Source organism: Bos taurus, chromosome 19 (assembly GCF_002263795.3).
Source record: "Bos taurus isolate L1 Dominette 01449 registration number 42190680 breed Hereford chromosome 19, ARS-UCD2.0, whole genome shotgun sequence".
Taxonomy (NCBI): domain Eukaryota; kingdom Metazoa; phylum Chordata; class Mammalia; order Artiodactyla; family Bovidae; genus Bos; species Bos taurus.
In genome coordinates this window covers 45,437,818-45,459,601 of record NC_037346.1, presented here as the reverse complement: position 1 = coordinate 45,459,601, position 21,784 = coordinate 45,437,818, and the positions used below count along the sequence as shown (strand labels likewise).

Sequence of the window (21,784 nt, the reverse complement as noted above, 5' to 3'; positions counted from 1 at the left end):
TCTTAGATGGTGGATTATGGGTGGGTTTTTCTGCTTTATTATGTCTTGTATTTTATACATTTTTTACAGTGAGCATTTATTACTTTATAATCAGGAAAAAGAAAAACTTAATGTGTATACAGTTGTATTCACTTTTAACTCAACAGTGTAACTACCAAAGTTCCAATCCTTTGCAGCTGATTTGCTGCTTGACTAATAGTAACAGTCGGACATGACTGAGCAAGTGAACTGATGCATATAGCTGAGTGTCTTCCCTGTTCACCGGAAACTGTTGTAACATTTTTTGTTAACTGGGTATATCCCAATACAAAATAAGAAGTTAAAAAAGTCAAATGACTTTTTTAAATTAAATTTTCTCCTGATGTATAAGTTCTGCTGGCAAAGGTCATCTCTACAGGTAATAAAGCCTTACGACATTTATTAAATCAATTTTTCCCTTTATGTCCATCCTTTTCTTTGACTTGACATTCTTTTAGTATTAATTATTGGTAAAGCTTTAAAAAATATAATAACTACTAATGAATTCTGAAACAAGCAATAACAATCACAGGGCTTCCCTGGTGGCTCACTGGTACAGGATCCACCTGACAGTGACGGAGATGGGTTCAATTCCTGACTCCGAAAGATCCTGCACACTGAGGAGCAGCTAAGCCTGTGCGCCACCGCTGTTCAGCCTGTGCTCTAGAGCCCGTGCTTTGCAACAAGAGAAGCTACAGCAATGAGAAGTCCGCACACCAAAGTAGAGACTAACCTCCACTCTCTGCAACTAGAGAAAAGCCCAGGCACCAATAAAGACCCAGCACAGCCAAAAAAAAAAAAAAACCCACAGAGGTAGAAATTAAATGAGAAGGAAGAGGAAAAGTGACCTGATTAGAGCACAGGGGACATTTTAGGGCGTCTTGAGGTAAAAGCAGAGGGAGGGAGGGAAAGTCTACCATAGGTGCCAGGTGGAGGAGTCTGGATTCCCTGATGAATCAGTGATCATTTTAGTTAAGTTTCTAATGAAAGCACCTACAAAACTGTTCCGTTTGGCACTGAGAATACTGTGGCATGGTCATACATCTTTATTTCCTTAAATTTATTTAACCTTTTCTCCTTAGAGGTCATAATTCATAATTTATAGGTGGTACCTATCTAACTCGTCATTAAGAAATCAGCCACTGCTGATAGAATTTTAATATTACACAAATAAAAATGGATGGCAAGGCATAGTGGGAATATCCATGAGGCTTGAACTCTAGTTTTAGCTCCCTCCCTGGATGTAAAAGCTTACCCCAGTTTCTCACCTACAAAATAGCCAGGAGAGGAGAGAGGGAAGGAGGGAACTTAGATAAGCTTTCAGAGCTGCTCTGAGGATAGTCTGATGATTCCATGTCTTTTTCACAAACTGGTACTAAAATATTCTTTAATATCTCAAAGTGGTCTGCTCTTGCCTTTAGTAATTATTTTAAATTATTTGGGGTGAAGTTGCATATTTCATAGTCAGTGTGCATCATGAATTCCCCTCCCTGTTGTCTTCTTTCCTACTGGCAGCACCAGGAGGATGGTTACAAAGCCAGCAGACTAAGAATTTGCTTCAGGGTAAAAATCTAATGGAGAGTTTAAGTGTAGTTGTCTGCCTCGTTGTAGCTTGATTTATTTGAAACATCCTTCCTTTGGTATTCAACTGAAACATTTAACTACCAAAAAAAGAAGTTACAGACGTTTGAGCATCGAGAAATCAAATACATGCAGGATATGCAAAGAGGCTCCATTCCTCTCATTTCACTGTCCAGACTCTTGGTTGTTTTTAATAGTAGTCAGATTTTCCTCTGGATCAAATACATGCAGGATACGCAAAGAGGCTGCATTCCTCTCATTTCACTGTCCAGACTCTTGGTCGTTTTTAATAGTAGTCAGATTTTTCCCTGGATTTGGGGAAACCAATAGGAGATGCGTAACAATACTTACCTTGCCAGCTTAAAGTAATGGCTTCTAATGAATCTTTTCTCTGTGAGAGTAGTCTGTATTATGAATAGTTACAACTTAACTTTTGATAATCAGTTGATTAGCTAAAAGAAAGTGGTCTGACATCCTTTGCGTCTACTTATATTGTAAATGAAGCATACATGCCATTCATTCTAGATTCTTTTCTTTAAAACTTGTTGACTTAGTATTCAACACTTGGGACTCAGCGATAGAGACACTGTAACTGTAGATACTTATTTTCCTGTTGAACATACCATATAGTGTGTGTTATTCCAGGACCAGAAGAGAAAATGTAACGAAGAAGTAGGGGAGTGGTCTGTGGCCCTTGACACCTACACTGAGATCACCATTCATTCATTCAACACAAATGTATTTAACAGGTCACCATGGACCCATCAGTAAAACCAGACAGACACAAGTCCTGTCCCCACAAGGGAGGACCAGCAATAAGTAGAATAAATGCGTTAAGTATATAGTATGTTAAGAGGTGATCCCTACTGTTGGGGGAGGCAGATAGAGCCTGATAAGGGGAGATGAAAAAGGGTCTTATGGGAAAGGTGGGCCTTATGGGAAAGGTGACACTCAAGCAGAGCTCTGACTCTGAGGCAGGGAACCACGTGGCTGTATCAGGGAAGAGCATTCTAGGCAGAGGGAACATGGGAGTGTCTTCCGTGCGCCAGGCATGCTGTGCTCAGAACCACAAGGACGGAGATGAATCAAGCATGGCCCTGCCCCCAGGGAGTCGACAGGCTAGAAACAAGATTCAGGCTTGCAAATAAAAGTAGTGGTAAAGTTGTACAAGCTCTATGGTAGGTAGAATTTTTTTCTTTTAATCTGCATTGAACTAAATTAAAATATGAGTTGTTACTCGCATTTCAAGAAGGAAACTAGTATATGGGATGAACTGAAACACCTCTTACCGGGAAAGCTTCGCAAGCTCTGCCCTGAGCTGATTTCTCCTCCGAGTCACTGCCTCTTGTCAAGGTGCCTGAGTCTTGCCCGCTGCCACAGCTACTTCTGAGGGGTATTTGATCTTTAGCTTCAGGCCTCGTCTGGGCCTCGCTGTCACCCTAGTTAAGCTGAAGATTGGCGCACTCATCTCCCCTGAACAGAGTGCATCTTGGCCCTCTGGGAGAGTGCTCTCTCTTGGAATCTTTTGTGGCCAGTGCCCTGCCTGCCTTGTTAGAGGAATTCTCAGGTGCCCAGTGCTTGTCCACCTGACCTGAGGTCACAGATTCCTGACATCCCAATCCCAGGCAGACCATCTCACTTCCTTCCCTTCCTGCCTCCCCTGACAGTGATGGCACAGGTCCCCCTTCCCCAAGTATCCTTTACCTCCTGCTGTACTCTGAGAGGTAGAAATAGGATTTTTAATCCCATTTTTATGGTTGAGGAGGAGACAGATGCTGAGAAGTTCAGTAATCTAACCCACATCACCCAGCTATGAAGGACGGAGCCTGTACTTGTTCCATGGCACCAAGCCCCTACCTATCAGGGAACTTGCCTCTCCTTCCTTGCTTTCTGCCCACCCCGGGCTTGCATTTCAAAGGGAGGCATGTGTGTGCGTCACTAATGAAAAGGTGCAGATCCTCCCTGGGCGCACATGCTCCAAGACCTTATTTCAGAGATGCCTCTCTCATAGCAGCCTCCTCACAGGCCACTGGACCGCCCGGCATGAAACTGCTAGGATCCTCTTTCTCTCCATCACAGTTCTTCCTCCTCCAGCACCTTCTTTAGCTTCTTGTTGCTTTTTATACTAAACTTCCTTCCTTGGTTTAGCATTCAGAGTCTTCCTTTTTTTTTAGGCTACCTACTCCCCTCCGCTCTAAGAAGACTCTGTTTTCAGCCCTCTTGGTGCTCTAGTTCAGCTGCCTCCACCACCCACGGGGGAATTAGGAGACTCATTCCATCTCCTCCAGGGCCTCCTCTTCACCAGCGTCTCTGTGATACTTCAGGAATCTTCCCGGCAGACCCTCTGCCAGTGAAGCTGTGCCCCTGTGCTGTATCCCCACATCCATTACTCATTCGTGTTTGCTGGTGTGTTCCTTGGTCTCTGAATATTTACTCATTCTCCCCAGCTGGATCGTACTCACTTTGGAGGCACAAACCAAATCTCATAATGCCATACATACTTGAACAGAGTCAATTCGTGCTCATGATCTGATTAGCTAATCTATTTTATCTTTTACTTCCCGGGCTTATAAATTCCAAATTCAGAGAAACTTCACTTTTATTTACAAAAGCTTCAAATTCTAACAACGAGAAAATAAAGTTTAAGGCCCCCGACACACACACTTCTTAATCCATTTCAGGGTTTCCAATTGTTCCCAGTTCATTCTTCTTACCCAGGGTGTATTGCCCTTGCTCAGCACTGAATGATAGGGAAAGAATTGGCCTTTCTTTACTGCATAACTGACTTCACTTTTGTTAGCAGGTTAAAATCAGCCCTTCCATTTCACTGAAGTATTATATTGGTGGCATTTTTATTTAAGGGAGAAAAAAAAAAAGAGCTTTCTTCCACATGAACTTTTGTTACAGATCAGTTTATTGGGGCCAATCAGTGGGCAGGACCTGTGAAAGGGTGTGGATTATCTGGTTAGTCCTTTGTGTGGCAAAAGGCTTAGATACTGCTTAGTACTTGGCTCATTCTTCATCGTGTAAAGAAGTGTTTTTTTGAAGGATCAACACCTGACTGAGCCCTGCCTTTTTCATGGTAATGTTTTCACCTGAGTTGCTTCTTATAGTAGTAAGAATTAGTTAACTAATACTTATTTAACCTTGGAACAATGTTTATCATAATCCGATTGGCAGATAGTCATTTTATTTAGGCCTTTTCTTTATTGCATCAGAACTGGAAAATCTCAGGAAAGAGTATTCTGGGAACAGTTTTTTCCCAAGTAAGTTATCTCTCTGCCTCTTTTTTTCCCATCAAGGGGCATGTTTTGGCACTGTAGATTCAGACTGGTAGCCACACATGAACAAGTTGGATTTCTCTTTCTGGGTTGAGCTCTACTTCTGTTTTTAAAGCCAGCTTTCCCACCTCATGCTGCTGGCAACTTTTTCTCCAGAATGTTCTCCAGTGTGATTTAGGATATTAAATATATTCAGAGCTGGTTTTTCATGATAAAGCTGCCTCATGAGTACTACCACTAATTAATATACAAAATGACCCAGCACAATTTAATTATTTGGTAATGTTTTTCGGTGTTTTCTTGAAGATGATGCTTACAAGTCAAGGCCCGAACTTGCCTGGGTCATGACCTCTCTGCAGTGTTTGCAGTCTTGTTAAACAAGAAGAAAAGCAAAACATAAATTAGCGTCTCCATTATAAGTTGCTCCACATTTCCCAGTCTTTCAACACTCTGAAGTGCATAGTCACTGGTAATGTAAGACAGAGTTTCACTAGGAAAATGGCCATTCCAGCTTTTAGAATGGTTAGCAAGCCGTTCTTTGAGGGCCAGTGTTGTCCTTTGTAAGAAAGGAGCAAAATGAGGGAGCTTTAATTATGGACTTAAGAACATTGGAAACCTAAAGAAAAAAAAGCAAAGTAACAGTTATCTTTTTTTTTTTTTTTTAATTTTGTTCTTTTTAAAAAATATTTATTTGGCTGCGCCAGGTCTTAGTTGCAGCATGTGGGATCTGGTTCCCCGACCAGGGATCAGACCTGAGCGCTCTGCATTGGGAATATGGAGTGTTAGCCACTGGACCACCAGGGAAGTCCCAACAGTTATCTTAATTGTAATGAAGATGTACCAGCCTATGTGGTTTTGAGATATGTTCCCAAGTTTTCAGAATTTAATGTTGAAAAATAGCTTGAATGTAAAAAGCACCACTTTACTGTTACATAATAGAAGTTTATATGTCTTTAGTTAGTGTTAGTCGCTGTCATATCTGACCTCTTTGCTACCCCATGGACTGTAGCCCACCAGGCTCCTCTGTCAGTGGGATTCTCCAGGCAAGAATACTGGAGCGGGTAGCCATTCCCTTCTCCAGGGGATCTTCCCAACCCAGGGATCGAACCTGTGTCACCTGCACTGCAGGCAGATTCTTTACCATCTGAGCCACCAGGAAAGCCCTTCTGTGTCTTCATGTGTTTTTAATTACCCCCCACCGACATCTCAGTTTTTGTTATTTTGCCTTTGGATTTATCTGTTTCTGCTCCTTCAGACTTGGAATGTCCTTCCCCTTCATCTCCAAGTCAGCCCACTCATTCGTTAAGACAGTTCAGATATTGTCTCCTCCAGAGGAAAGGGAGGTGTTTCTCTGCCACACATTTCTTCCCTCTTCCATGACATCCTGTGCCTTTACCTCCACCTCTCCATATTGTATTGTAATGATCTCTTTTGTATCTGTCTCTCTGTATGTGTAAGGTCTATTCCAGATTCATCCAGTAGCTTGGTAAGGGTCTGTTGACAATGTGTTTGATTTTTAGCAAGTTGATTTCTTGAATAATAACAATGATTACCCTTTAATCTCTATACTTCATAGGTATACTTCTCTCTCATAGTCTTTGCACAGGCACTTGATACGCCAATTACTGCTTATACCAGAAAGCCTCAACTTTGCTTCTTTGGTGGGCCATTGTTTATGTTCTTACAATATCTATTCTTGTCACAGTAGATGGACAAAACCAATCAATTAAGACTGAGAAAAGCTAGCATGCCTTATTAGCAATAGTGGTTTAATATTTACAAAACCCAAAGGGTAATTGTTTGGGCACCTGATCTTCAGTTTCTTAAAATATTTAATTTTCACATAATAATTTTTTTATTCCCTCATTTATTTTAATGCCCTGAGTTTCTGAGATCTGAGAATAGGTTTAATGATTGAATTAAAGGCCTATTTGTGGAATGAGTGTGTATCATAAATCTAGTGACATAGTTTAAAGTCCATTCTTCTTCCATTTTCCAAGTAAACATTTTTAAAGTGTGTTTTTCTTCATGAAAAAAAGTCAGTATACAGTTTTGGATTCTGGATTTGGTTTCCATTCCATTCCACTCTCTCATTTATTATTAGACCTTGAACAAATTAGTCAAATCTATAAGACTTAATAGCTTCCACAGTAAAGTGGAGATAATACTGATACTTAATTCTTGGGAGCATAATGAACACTGAATGAGAGATGTATCCAAAAAGGCACATGCTGCAAATAGGAGTAAATGGACGTCTTCATGTTGAGTGGTGAGGTACCCAGACCCCTTCCCTCATGGATTCCCATGAAGTATGTTGGAAATTAGGCTGTATAGCCCTCAGGAAGGAGACTGAAAGATTCTCTGGGGAAAATGTACACATCCTGACCTTTGAGGGACCCCCAGTAATCAGCCAAATCTTACCATCCTATCGTGAAACCCTCAGATTCAGAGCTTCCAGTTATTAGTTTAACTCTTAAATATGAGTAGTCATCTCAGAGGAAACAAAGACAAAACATAGAAAATAAAAAAACATTTTTAAAAATATGTAATATTGACAGAGCTCTAAAATAAGGTAGTATCCATGAAATATAACAGTATGTGATTTTTATAAAAAAAAAAAAAAAAAGATACATTCAGGAAATAAAGAGTGACTTACCTGAAGGTTTGTAACTTATAGGACATAGAGATAAAAGATTTTTTTAAGTTATATATTTTTTAAAAGTTAGAAGCAATGAGTCAGAAAATCAAAATGGCATCAGTCTTTTAGTCAGCAGCACTGAAAATTAAAAGACAATAGAACAATGACTTGATAATTCTGAGGGGAAAATTATTTCTAGCCTTATTCTCTATACTAGACAAACTTATCAAGTATGAAATGTACAGTATTAAGGATGGAATAAAGGCATTTCCAGGTCTTAAGTTTTTACCTCCTATACACTTTTTCTCAGGAAGCTTTTGAAGTCTGTGTACCGTGGAAAAGAGGGAATAAACAGGGGGGGCAGAAAGGAGGGCTAGGAGACAGGGAATCTCAGAGAGGAGAGAGGAAGATTCTAGAGCTATAGCTTGTGCAGCCAGCATAGAGAACAGTCAGTTCAGATTGAGATTGAGCTCTGAGAACAGAAGACTCCACGAGGGGGATGCCCTCGAAAAAACACCCAAGGGGTTTCTCTCATGGCTCTGTGGTAAAGAACCCGCCTGCCAGTACAGTAGACACGGGTTCAGTCCCTGATCCGGGAACACCCTACGTGCCACAGGGCAGCCGAGCCTGTGCACCACGGCTGTCGAGCTTGTGCGGTAGAGCCCGTGCTCTGAAACGAGAAGCTACTGCTGTGTGAAGCCCATGTACCACAACGAGAGAGTAGCCCCTGCTCCCTGCAACCAGAGAAAAGCCCTCATGGAGCAGTGAAGACCCAGCACAGCCAAAAATAAATAAATTTTAAAAAATACACCCCAAACTTTAAAATTCCCTAACATGTTAGGACATATTGGCATGATATTTGTGGCTGTATTTGTTTGGGGATGAACTTATGATAAGTACCTGATAAACTAAGCAAAGAGGGAAATGGCAATTATTAACTCTTAACAAGAACAAAATGTTGCCCAAGAAAAGATACTACATAGCTTAGTCATAAATCATATTTATATAATCATAATAAATACTCAGTATAGATTTAACCAGAGACTGTGAAATCATTATATTGAAAGGATGAGAAAAGGGACATATTGGAGGTGCGGGGTTATTGCAAAATTAGTATTAAGTCTCCATCTTCCATAATAGGAATTCAGGAAATAATATTTAAAGCCGAAAAGAAAGATCTAAAAATAACAGAGTGCTATTGTTACTTAAAGATAAGGAAGTAAATACAAGAAGAAAAACCCAAAGAATAGAAAATGGTTGCTTCTGGAATGTGGGAATCAGGAATGGTGGCCTAAGCCTGATATAGTTTTTAAACATTCCTTGTTACATTAGGAGGCTAAAAATTAAAATGAACTTAAAAACATTAAATGAGACAATTATGTGAAACATAGCACCATGCCTTTCACTGCTGCATAAATGTAAACAATTATTATTACCTGAGGACCTCTCCTAAAAAGCATTAATAAAGTCTTGCTAAGTGGGCGGCAAGGACTTTCATTCTTTTTTTTTCCCCCCAACCATACATATGTTGAAATATGTATATATTGGCTGTAGAGATGAATTACAGACATATATTAAAGTATCTTTCTGTTTGGTTTATGTATCTTCCTGATTTACTGACCCAGGATGTTACTGATGTGGATGAGGAGAAAGAACAGTTGCTTCTTTCTGAACCGCATGCTGAAGAAAGTGTCGCTTTTTCTGAATCATGTTGTTGATAACATTTTTAAATGATTTTTCAAGAGACTTCCCTAGCAGTCCAGCAGTTAAGATTCCCCACTTCCACCGCAGGACAGGAAGCTTAAGATGCCGCATGCCATGTGATGTGGCCAAAAAGAAGATTTTCAAGAGGATAGTTCTGAATTTTTTCCTTCTATTTTGCCTAAGCGTTTGCATTTCTACAATTAAAAAAATGGGTGTTGAGTCTAGTTTCCTAATGAGTTCTTTCCTTTATGTTTCAACACCTTTTTTTCCTATGATCAGGGTCGCAAGCTTCTTATCATTGGGACCACGAGCCGCAAAGATGTCCTTCAGGAGATGGAAATGCTTAACGCCTTCAGCACCACCATCCATGTGCCCAATATCGCCACAGGGGAGCAGCTGCTGGAGGCTCTGGAGGTGAGGATGAGGAAGTGGAGTGCGCACTGCCCAAAGAAAGGAGCTACGGGTGCCCCAGGCATCGCACCTGGTGTTTAGTTTCTGTGTTAACACAGAACACGGGACCCAGGGTACACCTCCAGTCACTTTCAGGAATTGGAGGAAAAAGAGAAATACAAGTGAGAGTGAAGCAATTCTTCATTCCTCAGTGGAAGCAGCACGCAAACTGCCAGGAGTGAATTACTCTGCGCCCAGCATGACTAATGCATGTAGATTACTGGGCCAGAAGCTTTGGCGGGGGGAAGGAAGTAGAATAATCAATATATAGAAAACTCAGTTCTTCATACTAGCATTCAGTACATTTACTTGCAGTTAATCAATTTGAGCAATAATTAAAGCCTTAAAGGAACCTTTTTATTAACAAGTTCATAATATGGAAATGTTTTCTTTTTTTGAGGATGACATAGTCTTTAATTTTTAAAAAAATATATATCCTTTATTAAACTTTTGATTAAAATTAGTGTTCACAAATGACTTGATGAAGTGTTAAGAAAGATTATTTAGTTACTTGTTCAGCAGCAATAGAGTCAGGAAGGCTTCTTAAAATCCTCAAGACCTGTACAGATGGGCATGCTCCCAACAAAATAGAAGCTATATGATAAATGTTTCCAGCCTACCTGTTTGAGCAGTTTTTGTGCCGAGGTTGAGTGAGAGAATTAAATTTAGTCTGCTTTGACATATACAGATTATTCTTAGAATGGAATGTTAAAAATTTTAACTGATATTTATTATGGATTGGAGCTATTTTTCCCCCAGCAAACATATCTCTAAATTATACTGAAGGTCCATAAGAAAATAGGGTTTAAGATTCCAGTTTTCATTTTCATAATTGCACTTAATGGATTCAGAAAAGTCAAGTTGGATTTTAAAATATGAGATAATTCCATCAGCTTGAACCAGTCAGGTAGTTCTTATCACTATTCTTTTAAGGGTAAATGTGGGAATTAATGTTGTTGATGTCCTTATATAATGCTTTCCTTACTTTTATTGTTTTCGTAGCTATTGGGCAACTTCAAGGATGAAGAACGCACCACAATTACACAGCAAGTCAAAGGGAAGAAGGTCTGGATAGGAATCAAGAAGTTACTAATGTTGATTGAGATGTCCCTACAGGTAAGATGCTTCCTTCTCCATATGGTTCAGACACAGAAGGTTCACAATATTATCCCAACAGGTGTTATCGTTCCCTCTCATTAAGGTTTTAAGTTGAAAGTCTCCTATATTATTTCCAGAGTCAAGTTGGTGTTAGTAACCTGCTTCTGAGATCAAGCAACAACTTATTGGTACTTTCTTTCCTACTTCTTAAAATTCAAAAATAGAAGAAAAGATGATAAAATTAAATTTTAATTTATGGAGTCACTAGGTTTTACAGTTAGAAAGGACTTGAAAGAACAATTTCTGCTGCCCCCTCATTTTAGAGGTGAGGATCCTGAGAGTCCCACCAGTTGTCAGTGAGTTAACCAAGGTCGTAGCTAGTGATCCAACGGGGTGGAGGTGGGGGACCTGGCATTGTCTATCAGAAGTCAGGAAGTGATGCACAGATGCCAGAGGAGGCCTGGGAGACTGTTTCAAGGGACAAGGTGATTGAGTGTAGAGATTAGACAGAGGCTGTATATATTCTCCCCTGGCAGGGCTCCTAGAAATTTCACGCAAACTACTGTAAGGCTGAAGCATCCAGGATCACATAGAAAACTAAGCCCCAGGCTGCTGCCAGGGCAAAAACAGATGAAGCTTCTTTGAGACCTTCTCACATCTACTGGCAGCTTACCTCTCTTCTTTTTGTAACTCCACCCCTCCCTGTGCCTATCCTGTGTCCTCTTGTCCTTATCTGACATACTAGTTAGATACTAAATGTGTCCCTTCGAAGCTGTATGAGTTCAGGGATCTTGGCTCTCACTCACTAGTAAGTCCACAGCTCCTGGAACAGAGCTGGACACATTGTCAGGCCCTCAGCCAGTTTCTGTTGAATGAATCTCTCCTGGGTCCTCAGTGGACAGACTGGCTGCATTCTGAGCATCATGCATTAACGCTCAGTCCTGTTGTTCCAACAGTGTGAACTGTGGGTGGCAGAGGTGAAATTTACTTCATTTATTGCTGAAATAGGCTCTTAGACCAATAACAAATTGCAATCACAAAGTGAATGCTTTTTTAATCTTTGCTGGTCAATTTATTTTAAAATTGTGGCTTTGAGAAACCTTCAGCTGGACTATTTTTAAGCCAATTTATTTCTATTTTTCCTTATGAGCAGTAAGTTAAAGTTCCAGACTAATCACTTTGCTGAGGATTATTCTTGGTAAAGGTGCACATACATTTGTATTGGCTCTTTCCTTGGAAGAGATAAATCTGTCAGACAGTCAGCTCTATGCTTCATTTCTTTAAGTTTCAGCACAATTTTTTTTCAATAATTGCATAGAAGAAACTATGTGGGTTTTTCTCCCCAATCCCTACCCCTTCCTCTCTTCCTTTGATGCCCGCAGGTCAGTGATCAAGTTAATGCCTCCTCTGTTTGTGGGGTGGAAAGTGAGAGTGGGGCACTCAGACCTAATCTTCAGCGACTGACACTTCATAGGCCTCTGAGTTTGAACCCCTTCACGTCAAATGGATTTCGTGCAGCTGAGTGAATTCTCTTTAGATCTGCCTTAGAGAGACCAAGTCTCAGTGAAGAGGCATGTAGTTTAGCTGAATATAAGTCATGTTACCTCTCTGTTCACCATACACAATTCTGTTAAAACTTGCACAGTGCTGAGGATCTGCTCTGACTGGATGTCACCTGAGGGAATAAAGTCATTTATCTAGATTACTTTTTTCCTCCCTTTCCCTTGACTTTTAATTCCATAGCTACAGGCAAGTCAGTAAGTCGTTGCTCACACATATTAAATATGTTTAATGGGCAAAGACCTGCAAGTACTGACTACAGCAGAGCTCCAGCCAGTTCCTTTTTTTTGAAAAAGAACTTGACAATTGATTCATATGTAATTCTATTCCCAAAGAGGAAAAATGTTTCTCTTGTTAACTATTCACACTTTTTCTTAGTCCTTTGTAGTCTGACCTCTTAACTTTGATACATTCGAAACTTGGATTTTTGGGGGGATAGAAGAGATCTTTAAAAAAAAAAAAAAAGTGGTTGGAGGGGGAATCCAATTGCACATTTAGCCACAGCTGTGCTGAGCATTTGAAAGCTATTCCTGGAGGGCAGGGAGTTCCCTCCTGGGGAATAGACTCTTGCCCTGGAACATTTTTTCAAAGTTAGGTGTGTTTCTTACAATAAAAATTCATCTTCAGGAATTAAAGCTGTTTTAAATGATCTTTTTTTTTTTTAACAACTCCACATCTCTGGTAGACCAATGAGAATAAAACAAAATTAAGCAAATTCATAGAAATATGAATATGAGGAACTTCCCCAGTGGTCCAGTGGATAGGACTCCATACTCCCAAAGCTGGGGGCCCAGATTCGATCCCTGGTCCAGAAACTAGATCCCACGTGCTGCACCTAAGACCTGGTGCAGCCTAAACAAATAAATAAAATTAAGAAGAAAGAGAAAAGATATATGGTGAAAATTTTTTAAAGAAATATGAAATGAAAATGAATGGGGGTAATTAATAATAGCAACCCAGACCCTACAACCTGAGCGAGAACTGAGTCCCCCATCTTTTCTTAGACTCACAATGCTGTCCTCAGTCCCAGGAGACCCGGATTATCCAGAGAGCATGTCAGAGGAATCAGCCCCACTGATTTTCTTTTTTAGTTCCAGCACAACCGTTATTATTAATTATGAAGAAAAAACTATGCCAGGCACACCAAGATTAAGAAAAGCTAAAGAATCACTCATAGAGTTAATAGGCTACTTTTTCACTGTTTAATCAGCATCAATTGGCTTCTTCCATTTTGGCCCCACCTTCGTGCCTTGGATGAGCCCTGTGAATTGGATGCCATTTGCACCCCCTGAATCGCCAGCCCTGCTCTCACAACGTGCCTCTCAGGGCCACCTCCTCACCCAGCCCCAGCTAAGGGGTCGCTGGGCTGAGGTGCCTGTGGATGACCTCATGCATAGCGATTCTCTGTGCTCCAATATCCCTCCTCACTTCCCTTACGTGACACGGTCCACTTTGCTGTGTAGCAGACTACTGGTTAAGGAGCAGGTAACACATTTCCGTGGCTCACCAAAGCCCTGAGAAAGTATAAAACCAGTCATTTTCTTGGCCTGAAGTAAGTGCATCATTTTTAGAAGGTACCACTAACCTGTCTTCTTTATTCCTTCTGATGTATTTAGATGGATCCCGAATACCGTGTGAGAAAATTCTTGGCCCTCTTAAGAGAAGAAGGAGCGTAAGTACATACGACACTTGAGACCTCCAGCCAGACTCCCCGGTCTTGTAAACCCGTGTGCCTGTTCTAAGAGTTGCTGTACAGTGCCTGTGAATTTGAATTCTCAACCTCTCTTGGACAACTTTGTTTCCATTTATTAGAATTCTCCGCTGTGTTGTAGGTCTAGGAGACCCAGCAAGGAAGTGGGTTGTACTGTTGGTTTGCTCTCCCTGTCCTGCTTCGCAAAACTTCCTTGTCACAAGGCAGGAAAAAGCACGATGGTACATATTTATTGGAACCTGCTTTTAAATGCATGGAGTGTAAACATTTTCTTTTGTGAAATGCTCTTCTAATGGCAAATGCATAGTGAAAAATGTAGATAAACCACTAAGAAGCTTTTAGTGTGGTTTTGTGGTGAAGGGCTTTTTGCAGACCCTTCATCTGTTTTTCATTGTGTTTCGGTTCTTTCTTTTTCAGTAGCCCCCTCGACTATGATCATGAACTATTTTCAAACGCAAAGTGACCAAGCAAAGTGACCAAGGTGAAGACGGCCTGGGATCATCACTCGACCTCCTCGAGATACTGAACACAGTGAAATGAACCCTGCCTTCGACACGTGCTCACACTGCATGACGAGTGCAATGAAACTCCCTTCCTTGTGCTTACTGAGATACTCCCTCTTGTGGAAGGTGTAAATTCGCTTTAGAATGCTGTGCTCAACTCTCCGTGTAAGCTGATTCCTTCTTGCTCAATCTTAAATGTGGGAAACATACTGTACTTATGAACACTACACGTTCTAAGCTCCCTACCACCACCACCCGAAAACTCTCAATAAACATACTGATGTTGCAAAACAGCAGTTGGCCTAATAGAAGGAAGACTTTCCACCTGTAAGCTAGGAGCCGTGACTAGAGGCACCGGGTTCAAAGGGATTCTCTCACAACTTCCCTGTGCTAACTACACTATAGGTCATTGGATATTTGGTTCAAGTTTCTCCCAGAAGGCTAGTTATCTTTGCCTGAAGTGTTAGGGCTATGAATTTCTAAGATGCTGTTCTCGATCATTTTCAGAGATGTTTCTAGGTTGCAATCAGGAGATCTTTCTTAATAGGAAGTCAGATTATTACCGTGTTGGCTGTGCCATCCCTTTAATGCAAGTGATGTGCTCAGCAGTAAGAGAGAACGCTGGTCATTACTACTTAGTAGATGTTGTTAAGAACCTGTGAGAGATGTGTATGGTAAAAGCATACACCCCAAAACAGAAAGGTGTCAACTCAAGTAACTTCCAACCCTCTCAGCACTCATTAGTGCCCAGGTCTAAGTGGGTCCATAATACTAAAGGCTTCTTTAGTATCACCACTTTTCTTCTGTCCTTAGCTTAACGACTTACTTAGAATGTATCCTTCCTTTATTTTAAATTATCTGTACTCCCTAGCATCTAAATAAAACACTATTTTCCGGAAAAAATAAACCACTTTCTAGCACACTCTCCTCAGTCCTTCAACATCCATTCCAATGTACTGAAGATGTCTCCTTCCCCCTCTGCACGCTTCTTCCAAAGGGAAGGAGAACAGTAGTTTAAGCTGAGTTGGAAGAAATGTGATCAGGTCGTTATGTTCGGTGAGAAGACTTGCAGAACATGCGCCCCTCCCCCGCTGCTGCTGCAGCTTCAGCTTCGAGGACAGGCACCACCTGAAGGTACTTAATGCAGGGCTGGCACCAGGTGGCACTTGGGTGTCACCACGGTGGTCCGTGGTGCAGCTCTCTCATCTGTCCCTGTGGTAGAGGATAAATTATCTCCAGATCTTGCTCTCTGTATATTTTTGGTAGATTTATATGTTGCATCTGCTTTCTTTTGGGTTTTCATCTCTAGCTTATTGTGCGGCTTAAAAAAAGTGGATTGTATTGTAAAAATTCTGTGGTTCCTGGTGGCCAGTATCCTGGATCCCCTCATCTGTTTTAGATCTTGCCTCTTTCTTTGCTCCCCGTGAAAGCAGCATACATTGTATTAACTTATGTCTCTTGTTAAATAAGGTTAATGTCTTTGTGTTTTGTCCAGAACTATATTGAAGAAATGCAAATATTATATTGTTTAATGCAAATGAAGGAATGCAATAAAGAGTACGTATACTTGAAAACATCCTGTAACAGACCAATATTTTGTACAAGACAACATGCATAACTGACCAGAGGATATGAAGAAGGGGTTCAGAAAAGCCCCTCCTTGTTTTAACTAGTGTAGGGAGATGAAGATTTTTATTTTAAAATCTCTGACTTTAATTATTTAGAAAATATAAATTGACAAATACAGTTTGGTAGCCAGTTTTATATAAAGTTGGCACACAAGAAGAATCTTTATACCCCCTTTACTTATTTCCTCTTATTAAAAAACTGAAGTACACCAAAGCCATAAGCGGGTTAGCAGTAAACCAGAAAGGAAGATTGTTTCCCAAGTAGAATTAGTCCTTCCTGTGACACATAACAAACCAAAAGATGCGAACACCCTCAGTGAGCTTTCTTCACATGGTTCATTTTGGTATCCTTCATCCATCTGGCATGTTTCTGAACTCTCACATCTTTAGCCTAAACCCTGATGCTTAGAGGTGGCTCAGGGTAGGACTAACGGCCACCCAGAAAACCAGCAAGACTTGTGGGGAGAGGTCGGCCTTAGAGCTTCTCTGACTGCAGGGTCAGCCCCCTGGGAGCTGTGCACACCCTCCTGCAAGGAGGCCTCTGAAGATCTTCCTGGTCCCCGTGTAACCTTGGGATTGGAGGGCTTCAGCCTTTCCAGAACTCTTCAGAGCTGATGCTAGGCAGAGCGAGTATACAGCACAGCCTGGTGATAAAGCGATGGTGACTCCTCTGGCCACTGCCTTAATTTCTGCAGATGAACTGTTAACAGGCTACTTTTTGTCAGAAGATATAATTGAAACCTCAAAAAAGGGGGTTATTTTTTTCCTTCCTAAAGTTTTACAACTTTACCCAAACACTTTTTTTTAAGTGTAACACAGAAAAACTGGATCATGGTAGTTAAACCTGAAATATGTTTTAAGGCTGCCTTTTCATATCCTAAGGTTTTCCCTTCTGGCTCAGCTGGTAAAGAATCTGCCTGCAATGTGGGAGACCTGGGTTCAATCTCTGGGTTGGGAAGATCCCCTGGAGAAGGGAAAGGCTACCCACTCCGGTATTCTGGCCTGGAGAACTCCATGGACTATTGTAGTCCATGGGGTTGCAAAGAGTAGGACACAGCTGAACAGCTTTCACTTTCATATCCTAAAAATTACAGTGAACAGCCTAAGTTTCAGCAACAAGTCTTAAAGTAGATTCAAGTGTGTCTAATAATCAAATCCTGGTAAACAGACTTGTTGAAGCACTGAGTCAGCTATAAACAACCAACCCAGCCCAAACACAGAAGGTAAAGATTTCATTTTCCTTGCCTGACAACTTGATCCATCAGCCTCTTCAGAGAAATGACTGGGAGAGGTGTGTATGAGAGTTCAGAAAAGCATGTAAATTTCAGAAGTTATTGCAAAATGACCCGAAGTTTCTCTTCAGCTTGGCAAGCGGTGCCAAGACTGGAGCCGGGCCCACGGAGGGCGTGTGCTGTGTGGACACCGTGGCATTAAGATGCAGGAGATGGCGCCTGCGATCGGCTGGAATCCCAAGGAGTGGAGACAGTTTGCAAGGAGGACTTGGGTTTGAAATTTTCCCAACATACAGTCGTCACACAGCTGACTCTCTCACTCTATTTTCGGGAGTATAAGATGAATGCAGAGATAATGTTTTGCCTCCTAGCAAGTTCTCTGTTGAGCTAGGAGAAATGATGACACTGTACCAACCATAATTTTGCTGAAATTTCAACAACTTCACTGGCATGTGTGTGTGTGTGTGTGTGTGTGTGTGTAGATCAACCTCTCACATTAGCACACTATCCTCGAACGCACCTAGAATAATGTCACCATCATCGTTCCCCACTCTCTGCTTCTTCCTCCTGCCTTTATTTGTATCTCATCCTTGAACTGTCTCTCAGACCTCTCTTCTTCCTTCATAAACTAACACTGCTTTGAAAAATAATAATGCTCAACTCATTACATTATCTTCTTCTTTGGGACTTTTTTTTTTGGATCTTCCTCTTGTTTTTAGATGTTTAATAGTATTTATGCTTCTGGAGAAACTAAATGTTCAAGCACTGCTATAAACTGTGTTCTCTTTAATCATAGAACATAATTAATCATAGAAAGGATTACAAATGGGCTTGGCGAGTGTGACTAGGGACCATTTGAACATTCAGCAGTTTTATAGGTTAAAAAACAAGTACCCAAAATACTGGGGTCGATGAGTATTACTAGCTGTATGTAAAAGTGAAACACGAAGACAGGCAGCCTCATGAGACACGGAGATCTGTATCCTTTCCACGTCCCATTCATTGCACAAATGAACCATTTTTGTGGGTTCAGCTTTTCAGGTACTAAAGACACGTCATGGGCACAAGAAAATTCATGAACTTCTAGGAACCCTCCCTTATCTGAGGTTAGAGCCCAGGCAGCCCACCTCCACCACAGAAGGCAGATTCTTCTGTTTTCCTGTTATTTCTTCTGTGAAGTGAGATGAATTTACTTAATTCCTAATAAAGGTAAATAAAGGGAGAGAGAACCTTTTTGCTGTGCCAGATAAACTGAAGGTGACATTTTATGGGCAGGCCTGAAGACCAAAGGATTGTCTGTGGTCATAAAACTGAGTTACAGCATCTGGCTGTTGAAAAGGTGTTACCTGTAAGCTTCGGGTGAGTCCTTTTGAAGCCGCGGTCCAAGGAGAGCATGCCCTCCCTAGAGCATGCCCACTGGTGGGTCTGTTCTGCCCAAATAAGTCTAACCCTTCCAGTGACGCCCATTCTAGAGGCCAGGGCACACCAATTCTTCCTTCCCACCAAGCTACCCCTTCCAAAGCTTGGAGTGGAGCTAGCAGGGGAGAGCCATTTCCACTCAAAGTTTAATTTTCAGGAGGGCAGATTCTATTTTCCCAATAAATAGAGTTGAAAACATGGGTTTGAAAGGGATTAAGTTGGTGGCCAACCCCATGGTCCATTAGCCTTGAGCCGTATCTCTTGAGTGTCTGTGACATTAATTTGTGCATTGGAAGTGCTGGAGTCTATGAGATGAATTATTGCCCAAGTCACTCAGGTATAACAGTGGAAATTCTTCTAGAAGCTGACTTAGAACAAAGTAAGCCTGTGAGAAAGCCCTTGAGTAGATCAGACCTATTGTCCATGACATCTCAGGTGATCTTGCTGAGAAAACAGAGGAGATGACCTTAAGTTAGGCCCCTCATTTCAGAGTGAAAGTGGAGGCTCCCACATTTAGAACCTGATATTCTGGACCTCCTGAGCATGACTCTGGAAACTCCACACACTGTACAATGTATCCGTTTTCAGTTTGTTTACCTTCTCTTTAATGACTTAACAGAAAAAAACTGCATGATGAAATATATTTTCTCCAAATATATATATATTTATATAATATATAATCTTAGTTAACTCAAAGGTATATACATTGTATAATAAATAATATTTATAAAAAGAGACTTTTTGAATATAAAATCAAAAAGATCAACAACTTCTACAGCTTTTTACAAAACTTTGGATACAGCAGGTTGGTAGGAAATTTCTGTTGGATACTATGACCTGACTACGGCGAGAATAATTACAGTGCACTCAATGTACTATTATTAAATAATTACTTGTCAGCTACTTGAATACGCCCCAGAAACATGACTTTATCACTTTTAATATAGAATACATAGATAGGAAAAGACTGTTGTGAAAATTGGTATCCATTCTGCCAAAAGAATTCTCACATAAAGCAAGCATTATCTGGTTGACATTATTTAAAACTTTTTCAGTCTTAAGAGATGAGATGGGGAGGGGCATTTCAGACTCTCTAGAGGGGGTGGCATGTGGATCTTGAGCAGGGCTCGATGCCAGCAGATTCGGGTGTGCAGGCACGGCTTCTAGACGATCGTCTTGGGCGAACCTGCCTGAGCACGTAGGAAGGTGGCTTAACCTGGTATCTTAGGTCAGTGTTAGGCAGACCAGAGAGAGAAGGGGGAAAGGAAGGAGTCACTTCATTCTAGCCTAGGCCCCTACTGCGTCTCTTCTTTCTGATTCTCCTTAAGGCAGAGCCATTTGCCGCCACTGTTCTCACTTCCCCTAAGACCCTCCAGAGGACCCGCGTGCATCAAGGAGAACTCAGCTGTGAGATGCTCTACCCCAGGGAGCAAGTGACGGCCTGCCCCACTTTGAAGACCTAATCCTGATCCTCGGAGACTGCATGGACTGATGCTATCGGCGCACAGGTGAGGCCGGAAGACCTGTGTGAAGGAACTCTGCATTTCTGCTTCCTCACACAGACCATAGGAAGAAAAGGATGCAGGACAGTGTGTCCTCACAGGAGAGCAAAGGAAGGAATCATTTGTATCCTCCCCATCTACTGGCAGAGTCGGAACTTGAGGAACAGACGGCTGCTCTCCCTCTGACCCTCTGTCTCATTTATACTCAGGTGACCTACAGTCCAACCGCTCAACCTGGAGTTTGTATGGAGAATCTGCAGGTGAGCAGGGCTGGGAGGGGCAGAATGGTCCCTTTAAAGACACCACTTTCTTCAGGAAGCCATCTAAGCTGGAGAAGTCTTGCCCCCTACACATAACCTATTTACAACATTCACTACAGAAAGGAAAAAAAAAAAGTACTGCGTTAATGGTGGAAACCGCAGAATGGTAGAAAAAGATGTTTGAGATCTGACTGCAGTTCACAAGAGCCTCTCGTGCAGAACAGGGTTACAGAGAAAAGGGGACTGAGAAGAACATACAGCTGCTCTTCAAACGCCCGGAACTCCCAGTTCTTCAAACTCGAAACCTGACTCTAACGATGGCCGTGGCCTCCCTACCACTTGATCCCAGCTAAACTTATGGCTTTTATCAGAATGTGAAAGTCTATCAGATTCGAATGGGAGTAGACAGAGAAAGAGAGACTGCAGGGCTTTGTCCTACTTCCTAACTCCCACCTCACAGGCATCTTGGAATGTCACCGGGAGAAGCCATCAGGAAACAGAATGTTGCCCACGTCGATGTCTTTACCACCAGGCAGAGCAGCTCACCTGAGCCCAGCCTGTTCTGTTGGAGTAGAAGTGGGGTTTTGTTTTCTTTTTCCATTTTTATTTTCTTTAACATGTGCAAAGATAAGCCTCGGGTCTGTCCCTATCAGACCCTGGAGAACTAAAAAAGAAAGCCCCTTCTTTAAAAACCACACACCATCCAGAGTAGGGTGAGAAACTTAAGATGAGAGAGAGGGAGGGAGGCCCCCCAGGCAGCGGCGGGTTGGGTCCAGGTCATTTACCACACGTGCGTCTGGCAAGAGTCCTGATTCCATGCTGTCTGATGCTCAGGGCCGAGCCCAGCTCTGGGTCCTGCTTCCCGTAGGGCTTCGGTGAATCTGCCCAGCCACACACTTCACCCGTTCCCAGTGCCCTTTGGGAAGCAAAGAGGAAGAATTAGGAAAGTGGTTGTTTTCCCAGAGGGACCACCCACAGGAAGCAAAGCACAGAGGCTGTTGGGTCCACGTCTCACTCAGCGTTTCTCTTGAACCGGGAGGTAACGGGGCGGGGGCTGACCCATGCTCCTTACTCTCCCTGGGGTAAACCACTGAGGAAGGGCGTGTGAGCTATAGCAGGGCTTCAGTGTCTACACACTGGGATCCAAATCCTGCCTTCCCACCTTGTAGCTGGACAATAAAAAAGGCTGAGTGCCTAAG

General features: G+C 41.8%; 2 protein-coding genes across 4 annotated transcripts in view; one reads left to right on the top strand and one right to left on the bottom strand.

Annotated features, from left to right (window-relative positions):
* NSF (N-ethylmaleimide sensitive factor, vesicle fusing ATPase) overlaps window positions 1-16,120 on the top strand; it is a 148,121-nt gene extending 132,001 nt beyond the window's left edge. Inside the window, exons 18-22 of one of the 2 annotated variants that reach the window (XM_005220972.5) lie at window positions 9,502-9,636; window positions 10,675-10,788; window positions 13,947-14,002; window positions 14,163-14,262; window positions 14,459-16,120. In XM_005220972.5, coding sequence (XP_005221029.1) covers window positions 9,502-9,636; window positions 10,675-10,788; window positions 13,947-14,002; window positions 14,163-14,262; window positions 14,459-14,461 — 408 coding nt within the window. In that variant the 3' untranslated portion in view covers window positions 14,462-16,120. The remainder of the gene's footprint in view (window positions 1-9,501; window positions 9,637-10,674; window positions 10,789-13,946; window positions 14,003-14,162; window positions 14,263-14,458) is intronic. The other variant, NM_001304614.2, reaches the window with a different exon arrangement.
* Window positions 16,121-19,464: 3,344 nt separating this feature from the next.
* WNT3 (Wnt family member 3) overlaps window positions 19,465-21,784 on the bottom strand; it is a 55,537-nt gene continuing 53,217 nt past the window's right edge. For both annotated transcript variants that reach the window (XM_005220917.5, XM_059878206.1), the window contains exon 5: window positions 19,465-21,501. The gene's annotated coding sequence lies outside the window, so the exon portion shown is untranslated. The remainder of the gene's footprint in view (window positions 21,502-21,784) is intronic.